The 15,094-nt window shown below is 46.0% G+C and overlaps 1 protein-coding gene across 3 annotated transcripts in view; it reads left to right on the top strand.

Moving 5' to 3' along the window:
- KATNB1 (katanin regulatory subunit B1) overlaps window positions 1–15,094 on the top strand; it is a 633,244-nt gene that overhangs the window by 524,804 nt on the left and 93,346 nt on the right. For all 3 annotated transcript variants that reach the window (XM_086945006.1, XM_086945005.1, XM_086945004.1), the window contains one exon: window positions 8,823–8,899. In XM_086945006.1, the coding sequence (XP_086801132.1) occupies window positions 8,823–8,899 (77 nt within the window). The remainder of the gene's footprint in view (window positions 1–8,822; window positions 8,900–15,094) is intronic.

Here is a 15,094-nt window from a genome sequence, read left to right as displayed (position 1 = left end):
TCTCCATTTGACCAAGATCTAAGGCCCTCACTGCACGGAGGCCCCATACGAGGCAGGGCCTTCATCATCAGATACACACGCTGGAATAGTGATGCACTCTGAAACTAGGCACACAACAATTAAGGTGGAGCTCTCCCCCCGCGCCTAGCAAAGAAATCGGCATACATCACAGGAGGACCCCTCCCCCCGCCAAAAGGCAGCCAGAACCACTGCAACAACACACATTTACCGGCAGCCAGAGAAAGCAAGGCCCAGTGGCGCACGCAATAATCAGTCAGTGTGGGGGACCAGGAACAGCCTAAACACACACTCCCCTCCGAAGTGTCAATAAAGTTGCATGTGTGGAAGAGGGTTTACATACAGCCAGCGCGGAACTGAGCGCCTAGAGTCACAGAAGGGCCGACAACTCTCCAGAGTACCTGCACCCGGGCTTCTAACACTACCAAAATCTGGGCACATACCCATTTCCTCTTCGGACAACACCCGAACGCATTGGAGGGCCCCCACTTCGTGTAATACGGCAACATTGAAAACAGTCGCAATCGGGAAAACGTACAATAAACAAACGAAAATTAGCTTTGAAAAACGCTCCACAAGGTTGCAAAATGCCAAACCAACTCCACTGACGATAGTGCCAGAAACACAACTCTAACCTGACCAGGAAGATGACATCAAGACCATGCTGCGTGAAGTGAAGGTCAGTTTGCTGGTGATTGACTTAAAACTAGACTCTTTTACGGAGCGCATGGATCATGTATCGCAAAAGGTTGAAAGGTACAAAATCAGACTTGACACACTGGAAACCAGAGTCTCTGACTTAGATGACCGCCAAGTAGAGACAAGTGAACACCTTCTCTGTATGGATAAAGTGTTTGAAGTAATCAAGGCGTGAAACGAAGACCTCGAAGCAAGATCGAGGAGAAATAATGTCCGCTCCTAAAAGATCTATTCTGGTCTGAATTATCCACAATGTTCTTGGTGGAACGCGCCCATCGTACTCTCGGACCGAGACCCCCCCCCCCCCCAGCCCCCGGAGCTCAACCACGTCATATCTTGGCTCGATTATCAAATTACAGAGATAGGGACACTGTGTTAAGACTGGCCCGCAAACTAGGATTACTACAGTATCGGGGCAATGCAATTGCCTTTTATCCGGACTTCACCCAGGCGGTCCAGCCGGGACGACGCAAGTTCATCCCAGCCAAAAAACTGCTACAAAAAAACGGCACCAAGGATGCAATGCTTTACCCCTCTAAACTCCGAGTGCAGACCGGAGGTGAACAGCTGATTTTTACTTAGCCCAGTGCTGCGCTAAAATTTGCTAAACAACACGCAAGGAAGCAACACGACAACGACGAGAAAAGGACACTTCATCGCAGAGTCAGCTAAGTGACAACAATTAAGTACTAGGGCCCCCAGGGCGGAACCTGTGGATAGAGCACTCTGTTACGGAACTCATGACAATGTAAGAGCGCACTCCTTCAGATGACTCTAATTCCTGACATAGTAAAACTGGTAGTCCTATACAAGCTCGGCCTCCCTGTTACTACGTGACAGGGCAGTAGGCCGGCAAACCCACGCCCCCCCGGATGATTCCCTATAGCCCCAAGTTCCGTGGGCGCATATTTACAGTAGGATGTTTAACTCCGAACGCTCAACCTGATTGGGGGTTTGATGTGGGTGGGGGGAGGAATGGGAATGTTGTTGCTTGTTATTGTTTATTGCAGTACGTACTAAACTTTTTGTCGCCTGACACACTTAGTGGGGGCGAACAACATGTCTTGTGCATAACTAACGTGTTCCAGACAGGCTTCCTTGGGGGGGGGGGGGGGGGGGGGGGGGAAGGGTGAGTGGTAATGCATCCTGATTCGGGTGCCAGGGGCCCCAGTGATTATCCCATCTCCGCTGACCAACATGTTTGCATATCTTGTGTATAAATGTCCACGATAAAGTGCACTACTTGAAACGTGAGGTCTGAATGATCATAGAAAGGCACATCTGCAACAGTCATATCTCACTAGGCACGCAGTGGATATATGCCTCCTACAGGAGACTCACCTTAAGGAATCTGCTAGTTCTAGATTAACATCCAACAGATGGAGCAAAGTCTACACAGCTAGCTACTCAAATTACTCTTGTGGGGTGGCTACACTGATCAGAAGGGGAGTTCCCTGGCAGATGATGAAGGTTGTCAGCGATACAGAGGGCAGATACCTGCTAATAAAGGTGAAAATTATTAATCAGCTGGTCATTATCGTAAACATCTATAACCCAATGTGGATGACCCCATCTTTTTCCAACAAGTATGGCATCAAATACAGCCCATGGGGGACGCTCCGCTACTCGGCTGAGATCCTCAAAGGATTAATAGCTGACCATAAATTGATAGACACATGGCGAGTTTTCCATCCCCCCGCCGGGAGGGTACATGCATTACACAGCAGCAATATGCCTGGTCCAGAATTGACTTGTGGCTCACATCCAAGGATATGCATTCCTGGGTCACAGAGGCTACACATTAGGCCCGCAAACTCTGACCACGCCCGGTCACATCTGATAGAGACGTCTAGCCACAGATTCCTTAAATTAGAATAGACCCAGGCGTCAGACTGGATCCTGAAAATTTTCCGCAGCAGCACCTCGGCATGCCAGGGGGTGACGTCGCCCGGCGACGCCCTGACGTCGTCCACGGACATGACGTCAGCTGAGCCATATCTACCCCTCCCGGCGCGCTGACGTGTGTGTTTTATTCTTTTTCGCATCCGAGCGCGGATCCTGGAAAACCAGCAGTTCCTTGGTCTGGGTTTTGGGCCTTCTCAACACCCTTAGTGTTGTAGGAACAGTGTGCAACGCCTTCTGGCTTTAAGGCTTGTGAAGCCTGTGCGCGTCGGATGTCTGACACTGACCTGCACCTCATCTGTATGTGGTGCCTCAGCGTGCACCACGACTCCAAGGAGTGCGCCGCCTGTCAGAAGATGAAGCCCACGTCCCTGAGAGAGTGCCATATGAAACTACTGGCTGTCCGGTCCAGGCCCTTCGCGTCACCGCTCTCCCTCTCAGGATCGGACCCGTTCCAGAGGTCGTTGCCGCGAACGTCATTCACAGGCAGTTAAGCGCAAGCACAAGCGGCAAGCATGACGGTCTTCCTCCCATACGCATACTGCCGGCGCCGGGGCCTCTCACTTTGCCAGGTAAGGGTGACCGGCAGTCGCTTCCTCCATACCCCCCCTTTCCGGGAATTGGAGCAGCGCGTGCTCAAATGGAGGCTTATTCTGAAGCACTCCAGTCTTACTTTAGGTCACCCCCTCTCCCTGGAGAGCCTTCGGGCCCCAAAGAGGTGGAAGGCACTCATGTCTAGTCATCGCCAGCGGATTCTTCCTCGGCACCGGCTGTGTGCATCGACTGCGGTTCCGGCGCCGATGGCACACAGCCCAATGGGTCCTCCAAGTCGCCCATCTAGCCCACCCCGTCATAGCCCTAGGTGGCTTCCTGCATCGACGTTTGAGGCGGCGCCGGCCCCGATGCCCGGCCCGCCGCCTGGCTTGCCCAAACGTGTGCATTTTGCGGTGGGATCGACGTCAGAAGGCGTCCAGGTCGAGTCCCCTCTGAAGGTCATAGATATCCAGGCGACTCCGATGCCGAGTCGATCGACTCCAGTACTGAAGTGGATTACTCTTCCCTTGGTTGAGGTTGTTGCTCCTCCAGATTCTTTGGGCGGCGATAGGTCTCCTACATGGCGTCAGTCGACGCCGGTACTTGCAGTTACGCCTCCTCCTTTGTAACATGATGCTTCGCTGGACTCCCCAGATCAAGGGCCCATGGTGCAAGTACCCAGTGTTGCCTGGCCTTCGAGTCAGTCTCCGGCTCCCCCGCTCCTTATGTCTACTGGTGGAATTAGCCTTCAACCGTCTTCTACCGACGGTTTGTTATCACCTACACAGATGGTGACTGAATCTAGTGCTGCCTTCGCACGCGCTATTCTTGGGGTAGCTGCTATACTCAGTTTTCAGCCTCCTATGGTGCCTCTATTTTCCGATCCTTTATTGGATCTGCTCCCTTTGGAGCTTATCGAGGTAGAGCCTTTGCTACCCTTTGGGGGCTCTTTATCTGACATCCTGCGTGGCACTTGGTCCAGCCCTCTTGTGGTGACCCTGTTGATCGGGCTATTGCTCGTAGTCACCGCCCTGCTCCGGGTGATCCTCTTTGCCTGTCTCTTCACCCAACAGCTCAGGGCCTAGTTGTTCAGGCAGCTTTTAATTTACAGTCTTCACCCACATTGCCATTGTTACCTCCCACCAGTAAGTCTAGGTGGCTGGATGATTGTGGTCGCCGGCTTTTTGCCTCTGCCAGCGCAGGCGTCCGGGCTTTAAATACGGCCTGTGTGTTTGCATGCGCATCCTCAGCTGTTTGGGACTCAGTTGCAACCCTTCTTCCTTCTGTTCCAGAAGGACAACGGTCAGAATTGCTTCGACTTCTGCTGCATGGCAGAAACATGGCAAAATTCTCCCTTAGGTTTCCCTTGATGCGACTGGTTCTATGGGACGGGCCCTTGCTCGCGCTGTGGCTTTACACCGCCATGCTTGGCTACGCGACAGTCGCTTCCTAGAATATATCCGGAATGCCCTCAGTGATCTGTTGTTCAATGGGGTGGATCTTTTTGACCACCTATGCGGATTCGGCAGTCTCCCGCCTCTTGTCCAGGCTGCAGTAAATTCTGGTACCATATTCTATGCCTCCTTTTACGGCACCCAACCAAATGCACAGGGTTGGTTATAGTGCCGGTTACTGCTCATGGCTGGTTAGCTGGTTAGACATTTCTATGTTCGTTCAGTACAACCGTTCGGCTGCTTCTCTTGTTTTTCAGTCCTCTGACTGTGTTCTTAGCCCAAGAGGATACCCCTACAGGGGATTAGCCTTACCCTATGTGGGCTGTTTGCTGGCATTAGGTTCTGCCTTTGCCTTAATACGCTCCTATGGAGTCTCCTCAAGGACATCCTGCTGGGAGTCACTTGTTTATTCCTACAGTGATCCCTATATAGCATTGCTCTGTTGCATATCTGGGTTGGTCCGTCTGTGGTGCATCGGAACCTGGCATAGGTTCCATGCCGTGTCTATCTTGCATGCCTGGCGGAACACCTCGTTGTCGCAGCTTTTTCACAATTGACACCCTCTTGCTGCTGTGCGGCTTGCTTAATATTGTTCTTATTGGTGCAACTTGGGCGTACAGCCGTTTCTGGGTTTGTCCTTCAAGGTAGTGGATTAGTAGATGTTCTCTACCATGTGTGGTTATGACCTCCTTCTGGCCACTTAACCTACAGCGGTTTCCATATTCCCTTCTGTTTCCGTACAGGGGTTTCCACGTTTTTACTTGAGTTCCCGCTGTGCACTCTCGAAGGGGCGTGTTTTCCTTGGAATACGCACTTCTTGGGGTCCGGGACCTTTACATTTGTCCTCACTTTTTCCACTGTCGTACCTAGTTCTTTCTCCTACTCTATCTTGCAAGGGACTGTTGTTCCTCTCAGGCAAGTGGCATGGGCTACTTACTGTTCTGGACATTGTTCTACCCCGTTTCCACATGTCGGCGAGTAAATTCAGCGTACTATAGACTCTTGTTTGGTCATGTTTCATTGTTTCAACATTTTTCCTCCTGCTCTTTGTTCTTACCCAACGGATTCGTGCAGGCTCTTTCATTCATGCGGTGTTGTGGTTCCTTGTATAACCAGCTCTTATGTGGTGTCTGGCATGCTGGTGCCCTTTTTGGGCCGTTGCCTTCTTGCTGTTGTTTGCCTCTGAGCTTCTATGCTACCCTACAAGAAGTCTTTGCTTACTTTGTCTGCTTAGATGCCTTCCGGTATGCTTAGGTACCTTCCGGGCTTCGCTCTTGTTTGTTGCCGCTCGTCTGCTTGTCATCGGCCCTTCACATGTTGTGTCAAACCGCCTAGTCCTGGCATGTCTTGTGCTTTAGTACTACCAGCATATTGTGGCCATGGTTTGGCATCCTGCCACTGCTGTCACTTTTGTCTTGCTGGTACTGGTGTCATCAGGGCTCCTTTTCACTGTTGTACATATTGGGCCGGTTTTCAATGTCTGTCATACCAGTTGCCGTCTCTTGAGGCTTGCTGCAGTCGGCACGCTCTATCCAGCAGTTCTCTCTAACCCTTGGTTCAGACTCACTTCTTGCTAAGTCATAACCTTCCTTTTTACTCCAGCATTTCCAGTATATGGTTTCTTCTCCATGCTGGCACTTGCGGGGTAAGGGTCAGCATATTGCCACTGCTGCCCCACGTACCTTGACAGGTACATGTTCCACTGTGCTTTTTAACCACTGTTTTGCTTGGTTGACCGGTAATTGCTTTTGCTTTCTGTTGCCACCTTGGATCATGTGGATCCTTCAAACCCCGGGCTGGTTCATCTCCTTTGTTGAAATTATGAACTCCCTTCGCCACAGGCATTCTGGCTGTTCTTGACGGCTTCTAGTGCCTTTGCCTCCCATTGCTTTCTGCTCTCTTTAGAGCTTCATGGTCTGGTGGTTAACTGCGCTAACATTACTTTTCTCATTTTGGTTTGTCCACAAGGTTGACAGTGCTGTTAAGTCACCTTATGGGCGACTAAGTTCTTTCAGGTACTTCGTGAGGTTCAGTCGCAGACCCGCCTCCTCCATGGGTATGGCTGTGGTATCTATTCTAAGTTAAGAAATCTGCGGCAAGACGTCTCTATCAGATGAACGAGTTACTTACCTTTGGTAACAATGTATCTGGTAGAGACATAGTCTAGCCGCAGATTCCTTAACGCCCGCCCGTCCTCCCCGTTCTGCAAGGACCTTTTCAGGTTGGGGCTTTCTATACCCGCCTCCCTTAGGGTGGCTTGCTCTTTTGCATGGTGATATTCTCTCACTTCAACCCAGTCTGTTTTGTTCTGTTTCTCTGCTTTATCCTGCCCATTCTCTAGATTAGGTGGTATGTTAATAGTTCATGTGTTCCTTCCAGCCTTCGGCCTGGATTGTAGGGTGTGAAATCTATTCACGTTTTTCCCACCATCCCGTTCTCCCCTTCTACATTGCCTTGTGGTCTTTGCCACCCCTGCAGCCTTTTCCTTCAGATCTATTGGCTCTGTACGTTTATGGGTCTTTGATTGGGGTTGCGATGTCTCTTTCTGGTGACGTCTTGTGGTGAACTTTCCTTACTCTTGTGTTCCGGACTTGTTCTCCTTCACGTTTTTACTTTCTGGATGCGGACTTCTATTCTCTGCCAGGCTGTTTTCCACATCCTTGTCTTCCTGTAATGTTGATTGAACCTTCGCACTTGCGAGGTGGCTTTTCAGAGTTTTACTCTCGCACCTGCCAATTCTATTTTTTCATCATTTTAGCACACTGTTCCCATATTCTCACAGTTTTTTTGTGATGGTTCCGCGTTCTGTCGCAGAAAAGTTTCTCTGGCGAAAACTGATGTCAGCGCGCCGGGAGGGGCATATATGGCTCCGCTGACATCATGTTCGTGGACGACATCAGGGCGGAGCCAGGCGGCGTCGCCCCCCGGGGCGCAGCAGATGTGCTGCTGCGGAAAATTTTCCAGATCCAGTCTGATGCCTGGGGATATTCTAAGTTAAGGAGTCTGCGGCTAGATTAAGTCTCTACCAGATACATCGTTACCAAAGGTAAGTAACTCGTTTATTAACTCTCTCAGTACCTAAACCTTACATACAACCATTTACTTGGTGCCTCCCCCCAAATGCACTTCTAGACAAGGTTTTCAGAGCAGGAGTTTGATCACAAATAACAGAATATTTCGAGCACAACACAGGGTGAGTGGACACCGTCGGGGCGCTCTGGGAAGCGTTCAAAGTGGTGATCCGGGGTCCGGGCACTTTGGGGTACTCTGAGACATTGTGGTAGTTTGGGTAGATTACCTGATTTTTATTTATAAAGGATCTGACTTCATTTATATTATAACGGGTGCCTAACTGCTGTCCTATATTTATTCTAGACCTTAACACCCCTGGTGTACCTTGATACTGATTTCCAGCACTGCCCCTATTCTAGAACAGGGATCTACATACGATTTTGAAAGACAGCTCAGTCCTAACTTTTAGCTACTTTTTGATGTCACTACTGCAGAATGCTGCTCGAGCTCAGCCTGTAAGATTACTCCTATTCTAGACCTCAAAATGCCCTCATAGTTCTCTCTGTGCAGATCGTTTTGTATCTGCATCACCGATTCATAGTCCTGATTTAAGACACTCAAGCACCTCTGCCATTCCATGTACACTCCTTGTATCTCATTGAGGAGACTTCACAAAACTCTGTTAATGTTCATTAATTCTGGCTTGTAATAAACTCACTGCAAGTTAATTACAAAGAAATCACAAACCTCTGCTACAATAATTCATGTCTGGCTGGCACTATCGTGCCCTTGTTTACAGCCCTTGCTAACAGTTCTGACATGGTAAATTGCCTCAACTCTTATGCTACCAGTGCCACACTTTCATACACCCTTCGATGAAAGCAGCTGCAACATGATCTATATCCTCCCTTACTATGCCAGTATTAAAACCCGCTCTTTAAACATGCTATCACGCCACCATTGGTGGTGTTTGGACTGGATGTTAATAAAGGGCCTCACCACAGCTCTTATTTGCAGTTTTCCCTGCTCATTTTATATTCCATATGTTTTGCGTGATATTATACCACCTTCTTGGCCCTAGTATAGATTGGTGAGGCCATAAAGCAAAACAAACCTTGGTGGTGTTTGGAGGCTGATTTTGGCTTTATTGATGGAAATTGATGATTGATAATGGATTATGACCTTTTGTCTCTTTGCTACTAGACTTCTGTGGACTCTGCAATCAGGGTTGATGATCTGTCGGTTATGGTGGATGTACTGAACATAGTCAACCAGAAAGCGTGAGTATCGCTTGCATCTATTCATTAGCAACATTTAATATTGTTCCACTCCTAGAGTGGCTGGGTGATGCGTACTAGCGAAAGCTGGTGAATGAAGCACTTTTCAAGGTGGCAAGTAGGATATAGAAATTTTTAGTTTTTGCCATGTCTGATTTCAGTACTAGCTGATATTCCTGCGCAAGATTGTAGGAGGGAGCTCATAGGGTAGCTATAACATTTTTTCAGAGATCTCTGCATTTATGGAGGGATTGCAAAATGGAGAGAAAGGAGAATCTGCGTAATTTACAAAGTATTGAAGAGCAGCTGGCGATAATAGCATAGGCTAACACAGCTAAACGCCTGCTCACACACCTATGGTATGGAAACACTTAAGAGCTCTACTCAAGATGCGTTACATCACCAGAGAGAAGTAGTATAGGGGGGTGTAACTGGTGATCTCGAAGACTAACCAGTCTGACATGGTCTTGGAGAAACCAAAATAAATGTTATGTGTAACCCACAAAGACAGTTAGGGTGTGTTAAAGTGTTTATGTATGTATGTGTGTGTATGTGTGTGTATATATATATATATATATATATATATATATATATATATATATATATATATATATATATATATATATATATATATATATATATATATATATATATATATATATATATATATATATATATATATATATATATATATATATATATATATATATATATATATATATATATATATATATATATATATATATATATATATATATATATATATATATATATATATATATATATATATATATATATACATACACATATACATATACTAGCAGCCCGTCCCGACGTTGTCAGGGAGCAATTAGGCTTCAGGGCCCCCGTCCGTCCCGACGTTGTCCGTGGGTCCCCCGGAGCCTTCCTCCATATATTTTAGTATTATACCTCTATGTTTACTTTGTACGCTTTTGTAACCTGCACATGTAACTTTTTCCTCCTGTAATGTACCGTTTGGCTCACTTTTTTAATGCTCCGTTTGCTTCCTCTTGCTACCTGCACACGTCACTTTTTCCTCCTATACCTCTATGTTTACTTTCTACGCTTTTGTAACCTGCACACGTAACTTTTTCCTCCTGTAATGCACCGTTTGGCTCACTTTTTTAATGCTCCGTTTGCTTCCTCTTGCTACCTGCACACGTCACTTTTTCCTCCTATACCTCTATGTTTACTTTCTACGCTTTTGTAACCTGCACACGTAACTTTTTCCTCCTGTAATGCACTGTTTGGCTCACTTTTGTAATGCTCCGTTTGCTTCCTCTTACTCACGATGTACGCTTTTGTAACCTGCACACGTAACTTTTTCCTCCTGTAATGCACCGTTTGGCTCACTATTGTAATGCTCCGTTTGCTTCCTCTTGCTCACGATTTTCATTTTTGCTACATTTTTCCGCCGCTCAACGCTCCTCCCCGCCTGTCCGCCGCTCCTCCCGCCTGTCCGCCACTCTTCACCGCCTGTCCGCCGCTCCTCAACGCCTGTCCACCGCTCCTCGTCGCGCCATGTTCGCCGGTCCCACCCGCGCTCCTCACGTCGGGCACTCACGTCACGGCCGGCGCTTCTTCCAAGGGACTACTTTTTTTATTTCTGTAAATTTTTTAAATAACGTATATTTATTAAGTTTATATAGCCTATGTCCATCTGCACACCCTGACGATTACAACGATGTATCGGGTGTGTGGATTGGCGCTGTGGTTCCCGAGTTTACCCGCCTCAAAGGTTCAAAGTTCTTCCTTTATAATAGTAGTATAGATGTGTTTGTGTATATATTATAATGTTCACTTCTAGGGTGTCCTCATCAATAGTCATAAGCACTGATTTGTCCCACCCACATGCAGGATCCCAGAGCACGTAACTATATATTTACATGGAATGTGTGGCAGTAGCTAGCATAAGTCTGCCATGTAATGTTGGCTCTGAAGTGTGCAGGTTGTTTTTTTCGAAGAATTCTTTCGAATCACGTGGTATAGTGACTCCTCCTCTCACTTGTAGTGCACATGGTCATCAACTCCATTGTTAGAGATGTTTTTATTTCCGCCGTCTGGTACGGTTGTGTGCTCCTCTGCTCCGGTCGACACTGTTCTTACGATTCTTTCTGATACCGTCAATAGTATTTTCGATCGAGATTCTATAACTAGTTATAGAAATATCAAACTAACGTCGAATTCGTCTGGGGGACTCGATTTGATCGCGCCCTTCGGGTAGGAAATTCTCTCACATGTTTTTTCTTATAAAACGTCCAAATTGAGATGGAACGGACACCTTTTACGTTTTGTCCTGTGTCACGCAAAACTTCCACACAGATTTACACAAGGTGTATAATTCCTGTTGATCTCTTGATCATCAGGAAGAAAATTGTGATGACGGCAGACCGTTCCGATCAAAAAAGACTAAGAGATTGCAAAACCAGAAGACTACAAATGTCTTGACAGAGCACGGAAGACACGCCAGACGTTTTCAGCTCAGAGGAAACCGAAATGGCCGCAGATCTGTCGGCTGCAGATGAAAGTAATTTCTCTCAGGAACACAGCTCCGACTCAGATGCAGAAGCAGATACAATTACAGCAGGACAATAAACGTGAGTAATTTACCCCAAATGCCTCCATCCAAACAACCAACAGCTCCAAAAGTCTGCTGTTGGGCCACCACTGCCTATGGGCCATTGTCGTCACCGACTGGCTGATTCCAGAATGTCTAGCCTTGGCTCCGCTCCGGAAAACAGCCTAAAGCAAAAGTTCTCAGTCCGAAACACTCTACATGCAAATCATTCTCACTTTTTGCACCGAGGCAATCTAAAGCAGACGCTTCCACATCTTCAGAACCGAAATCTTCAGATCCGAAAAAGTGACCACACTTTGCATCAACAAACAATTGCACATTCTCCAGAGACTGTACAGCATATATATATATATATATATATATATATATATATATATATATATATATATATATATATATATACACACACGACATGCACCACTTAATGCACAAATAAAGCATTCACAAAGAAGAAGCCTGACTCTGGCTCATTATTGCGGTCTGCGTACCTGTCTGTGCTGGAGGCATGTTGGTATATATATATATATATATATATATATATATATATATATATATATATATATTTTTTAATTTATTTATTTCTTGGATTCTCCTTGCCTTCAACCCTCCCAGCAGAAGGCACAGCAAGCAGGTAGGATTTTTCAAAAGTTTCTTTATTCACACACCATGTGCAAAATAACGTGCATTAAATCGGACGGCCTACACGTTTCGGCTACTGCTAGCCTTCCACTGAAATATATATATATATATATATATATATTAGCTCACTCCCAAGGAAACGAGCAGAGGCCAAACAGGGGATTCAAATGGAGAACACCTTTATTGAAAATCACGGCATGATGCATTTCGGCCAGTCATGGCCTTCCTCAGATGCCTAAATATCAGGAGGCATTTCAATCGTCACTCAATTTATAGTCCAATGCTTCCCATTTGAAGGAGCTCCGCTCCGCCCCCTCCATCGTAATCTTGGCTCACCAACCCGTAGTTCATTGGAACCACAGGTCCCAGAGTTCTTCATTTCCTCCAGGTAAGTGCTGCGAGGGGGATTAGCAGTTCCGTGTGGAAACGCGGTAATTCGGACTTGCTGTGATGAAGGAAAACTGCCAATGTCCTGTTAATTATATTCCCAGGTGCCTCCTCTGGTCCCCATACACCTCTTCCACCTCACCGACAACCTGGAGGCAAATATGGCGGAGGTAGGAGTGCAATGCATCCCACCCTACGTGTCAACGCCTTGCTATTGTCCTGTGTATATATATAGTCACTGAGTACAGCGTCATGTGTATGCGGAAAACTGCCTTGGGCTCTAGGGTTCAGCCCCTCACTGGCACCCGCAGAGAGCACACCTGATCTTGAACCCAATTGTGTAAAATATAGATATTATTTCTGTCATCCGACAATTAAAGTACAATCTAAAAATACATAAAAAGTAGCAGAAATAATACATCAACACATAGTAGAGCCAGTACTTGCGAAATTACATCAGCAGCTGGATTCGTAGTAAAAACATTTAATGATTCACCCTGATACAGGAAGAATCCTCACTAGGCCCCCTCAGGAACATGTACAACCAGCAAACGTACAACTTTCTTTTCAAGAGACAATGGATATTCCTGTTCCTGCAAGAAAGAGGATAACGCTACTGGTCCACTTCGCTTTAACCCTCCTCCAATTCCAAATATACAAACTCCATCTCCACAACATTCCCCAATTCATGACATTGTAGATTCACCAGAAGAATCCCTACATACTTTTACAGGGGATTGGGGGGGGGGGGGGGGGGGGGTAGGGACGATGACCAACACTCATTACCCCCACAAGAGGACTGGGGTACATTTGACACAGACCCACCTGATAGCACTGATGTTTATCCATCCAAACCTTCCCCACCTGATGATACCACTCTCTTACCATGACCTTATCAGTAAGGCGGCTAATTTTCATACAGTACCACTACACACTGAAGCAATAGAAGATGATTTTTGTTTAAAACTCTTTCTTCTATCTGGCGCCCCACACAATATCTTCCGTTGACTAAAAGAATGCTCAGACATACAACAGATATTTTTAATGACCCAGCTAGATCTACAATTTTTACTCCTAGAGTTAATAAAAAATATAAACCTTCCCCAGCTGGCGCTACATACATTAAGAGTCAACTTGCACCGGACTCTTTAATAGTGGCTATTGCTCGCAAATGAGCAAACTCTCAAGCATCTTGGTGAAGCTCGCCCACGAGACCAAGAGAGCAAACAAATGTATGCAGAGGGGAAATGTGTAGCAGCACAGTCATCCAACCACTGGAGAATTGCTAACTCTATCGCTCTTTTATCAATATATGATTGGGCTTACTGGGATAAATTGTAAGAAGTTCTACAACACATCCCAGAAGAACATAAAAAAGGGCATACCAAATAGCATCCGAAATGCAAACATAAGATGTCCCCTTAATGCTGCTGTCACAGGTGCTAGAGGTATAAATACCAGCCTTAAATTAAGAAGACATGCCTGGTTAAGGATATCTTGTTTTAAACTAGAAGTTCAACAAAATGTGCCTCCCCTTCCATTTGATGGAGAACATCTTTTTGACCACAGGTGGATACTCTACTAGAAACAATAAACAAGCATTTACAATGAAATAGGTCTCGCAATCTTTAGAGTTAGAGCTATTGGCTTTGTAAATGAGAATGTTTTTTATCTGTTTGTTTTAGTTTAGAGTGTCGTGGATGTATGAATAGAGACACGGCCACAGGAGTGCATAGAGGACTTAGAATGAGGAGTTACTACTGGGACCAGAGAAGCAGGTGCTGCACTGTTTAGCAAATTTATAATGAGAAATTGCTGATGAGACCAAAGAAGCATATAGCAGCACTGTGTAGAGGAGTTAGAATGAGGAATTACTACCTGGACCAGAGAAGCAGCTAGATCTAATGAATAACAGAAAAGATCACCCTTAGACCATAAATCCAGCCGTTAAGACCTTGACCATTGGCAGATAGTGGAAAAAGACTGAAACAAACTAAAAAAATGCACAGAGAAGCAGGCCCAGCGATGATATTGTTTTTGTTAAGTTATGTGTGCTGAGGTCAAGAAACCTGTCGTACTTTATGACAAACACCCTTGCTTAACATAATAGCAGAACAAGCAGCACACACAAACAAATACAATTAAAAGTAATGGTAAAAATACAATTGAATATGTATACAAGGAAAAAGCAATACGTAAAGCGACACAATTTGCATTATGCTTTAGACTAAATCCAGCACTATCTTAATGTTTGCACTCGCAGTATTTGTGTTGGAGGGCAGAAGCAGTGATGGCCATGACCTCTGGTTAAAGAAAAAGCTGCTTTTTTGTCTGAGGTTGGTGGGAGGGCGGAAGCAAATATGGGAGCAAAGCCATTAAAAAAAAGTGTCCGTACTCATCTCTCTAATGCTGCCATCTTTATTAAACACCCACTGCTTTCCTTTTATAAGTTTGTGCGGACATGCATTTGTGTTGGAGGGTGTTAGCAACTGCGAGAGCAAAGCAAACATTTTTTGTTTTTAAAAAGTCACCAAAATGCGCTCCTTAGTGCAGCCACCTCCATTAAACACCCG

Source organism: Lissotriton vulgaris, chromosome 12 (assembly GCF_964263255.1).
Source record: "Lissotriton vulgaris chromosome 12, aLisVul1.2, whole genome shotgun sequence".
Taxonomy (NCBI): domain Eukaryota; kingdom Metazoa; phylum Chordata; class Amphibia; order Caudata; family Salamandridae; genus Lissotriton; species Lissotriton vulgaris.
The sequence above is the reverse complement of the archived record's forward strand: the minus strand, read 5'-3'. Positions and strand labels throughout refer to the sequence as shown.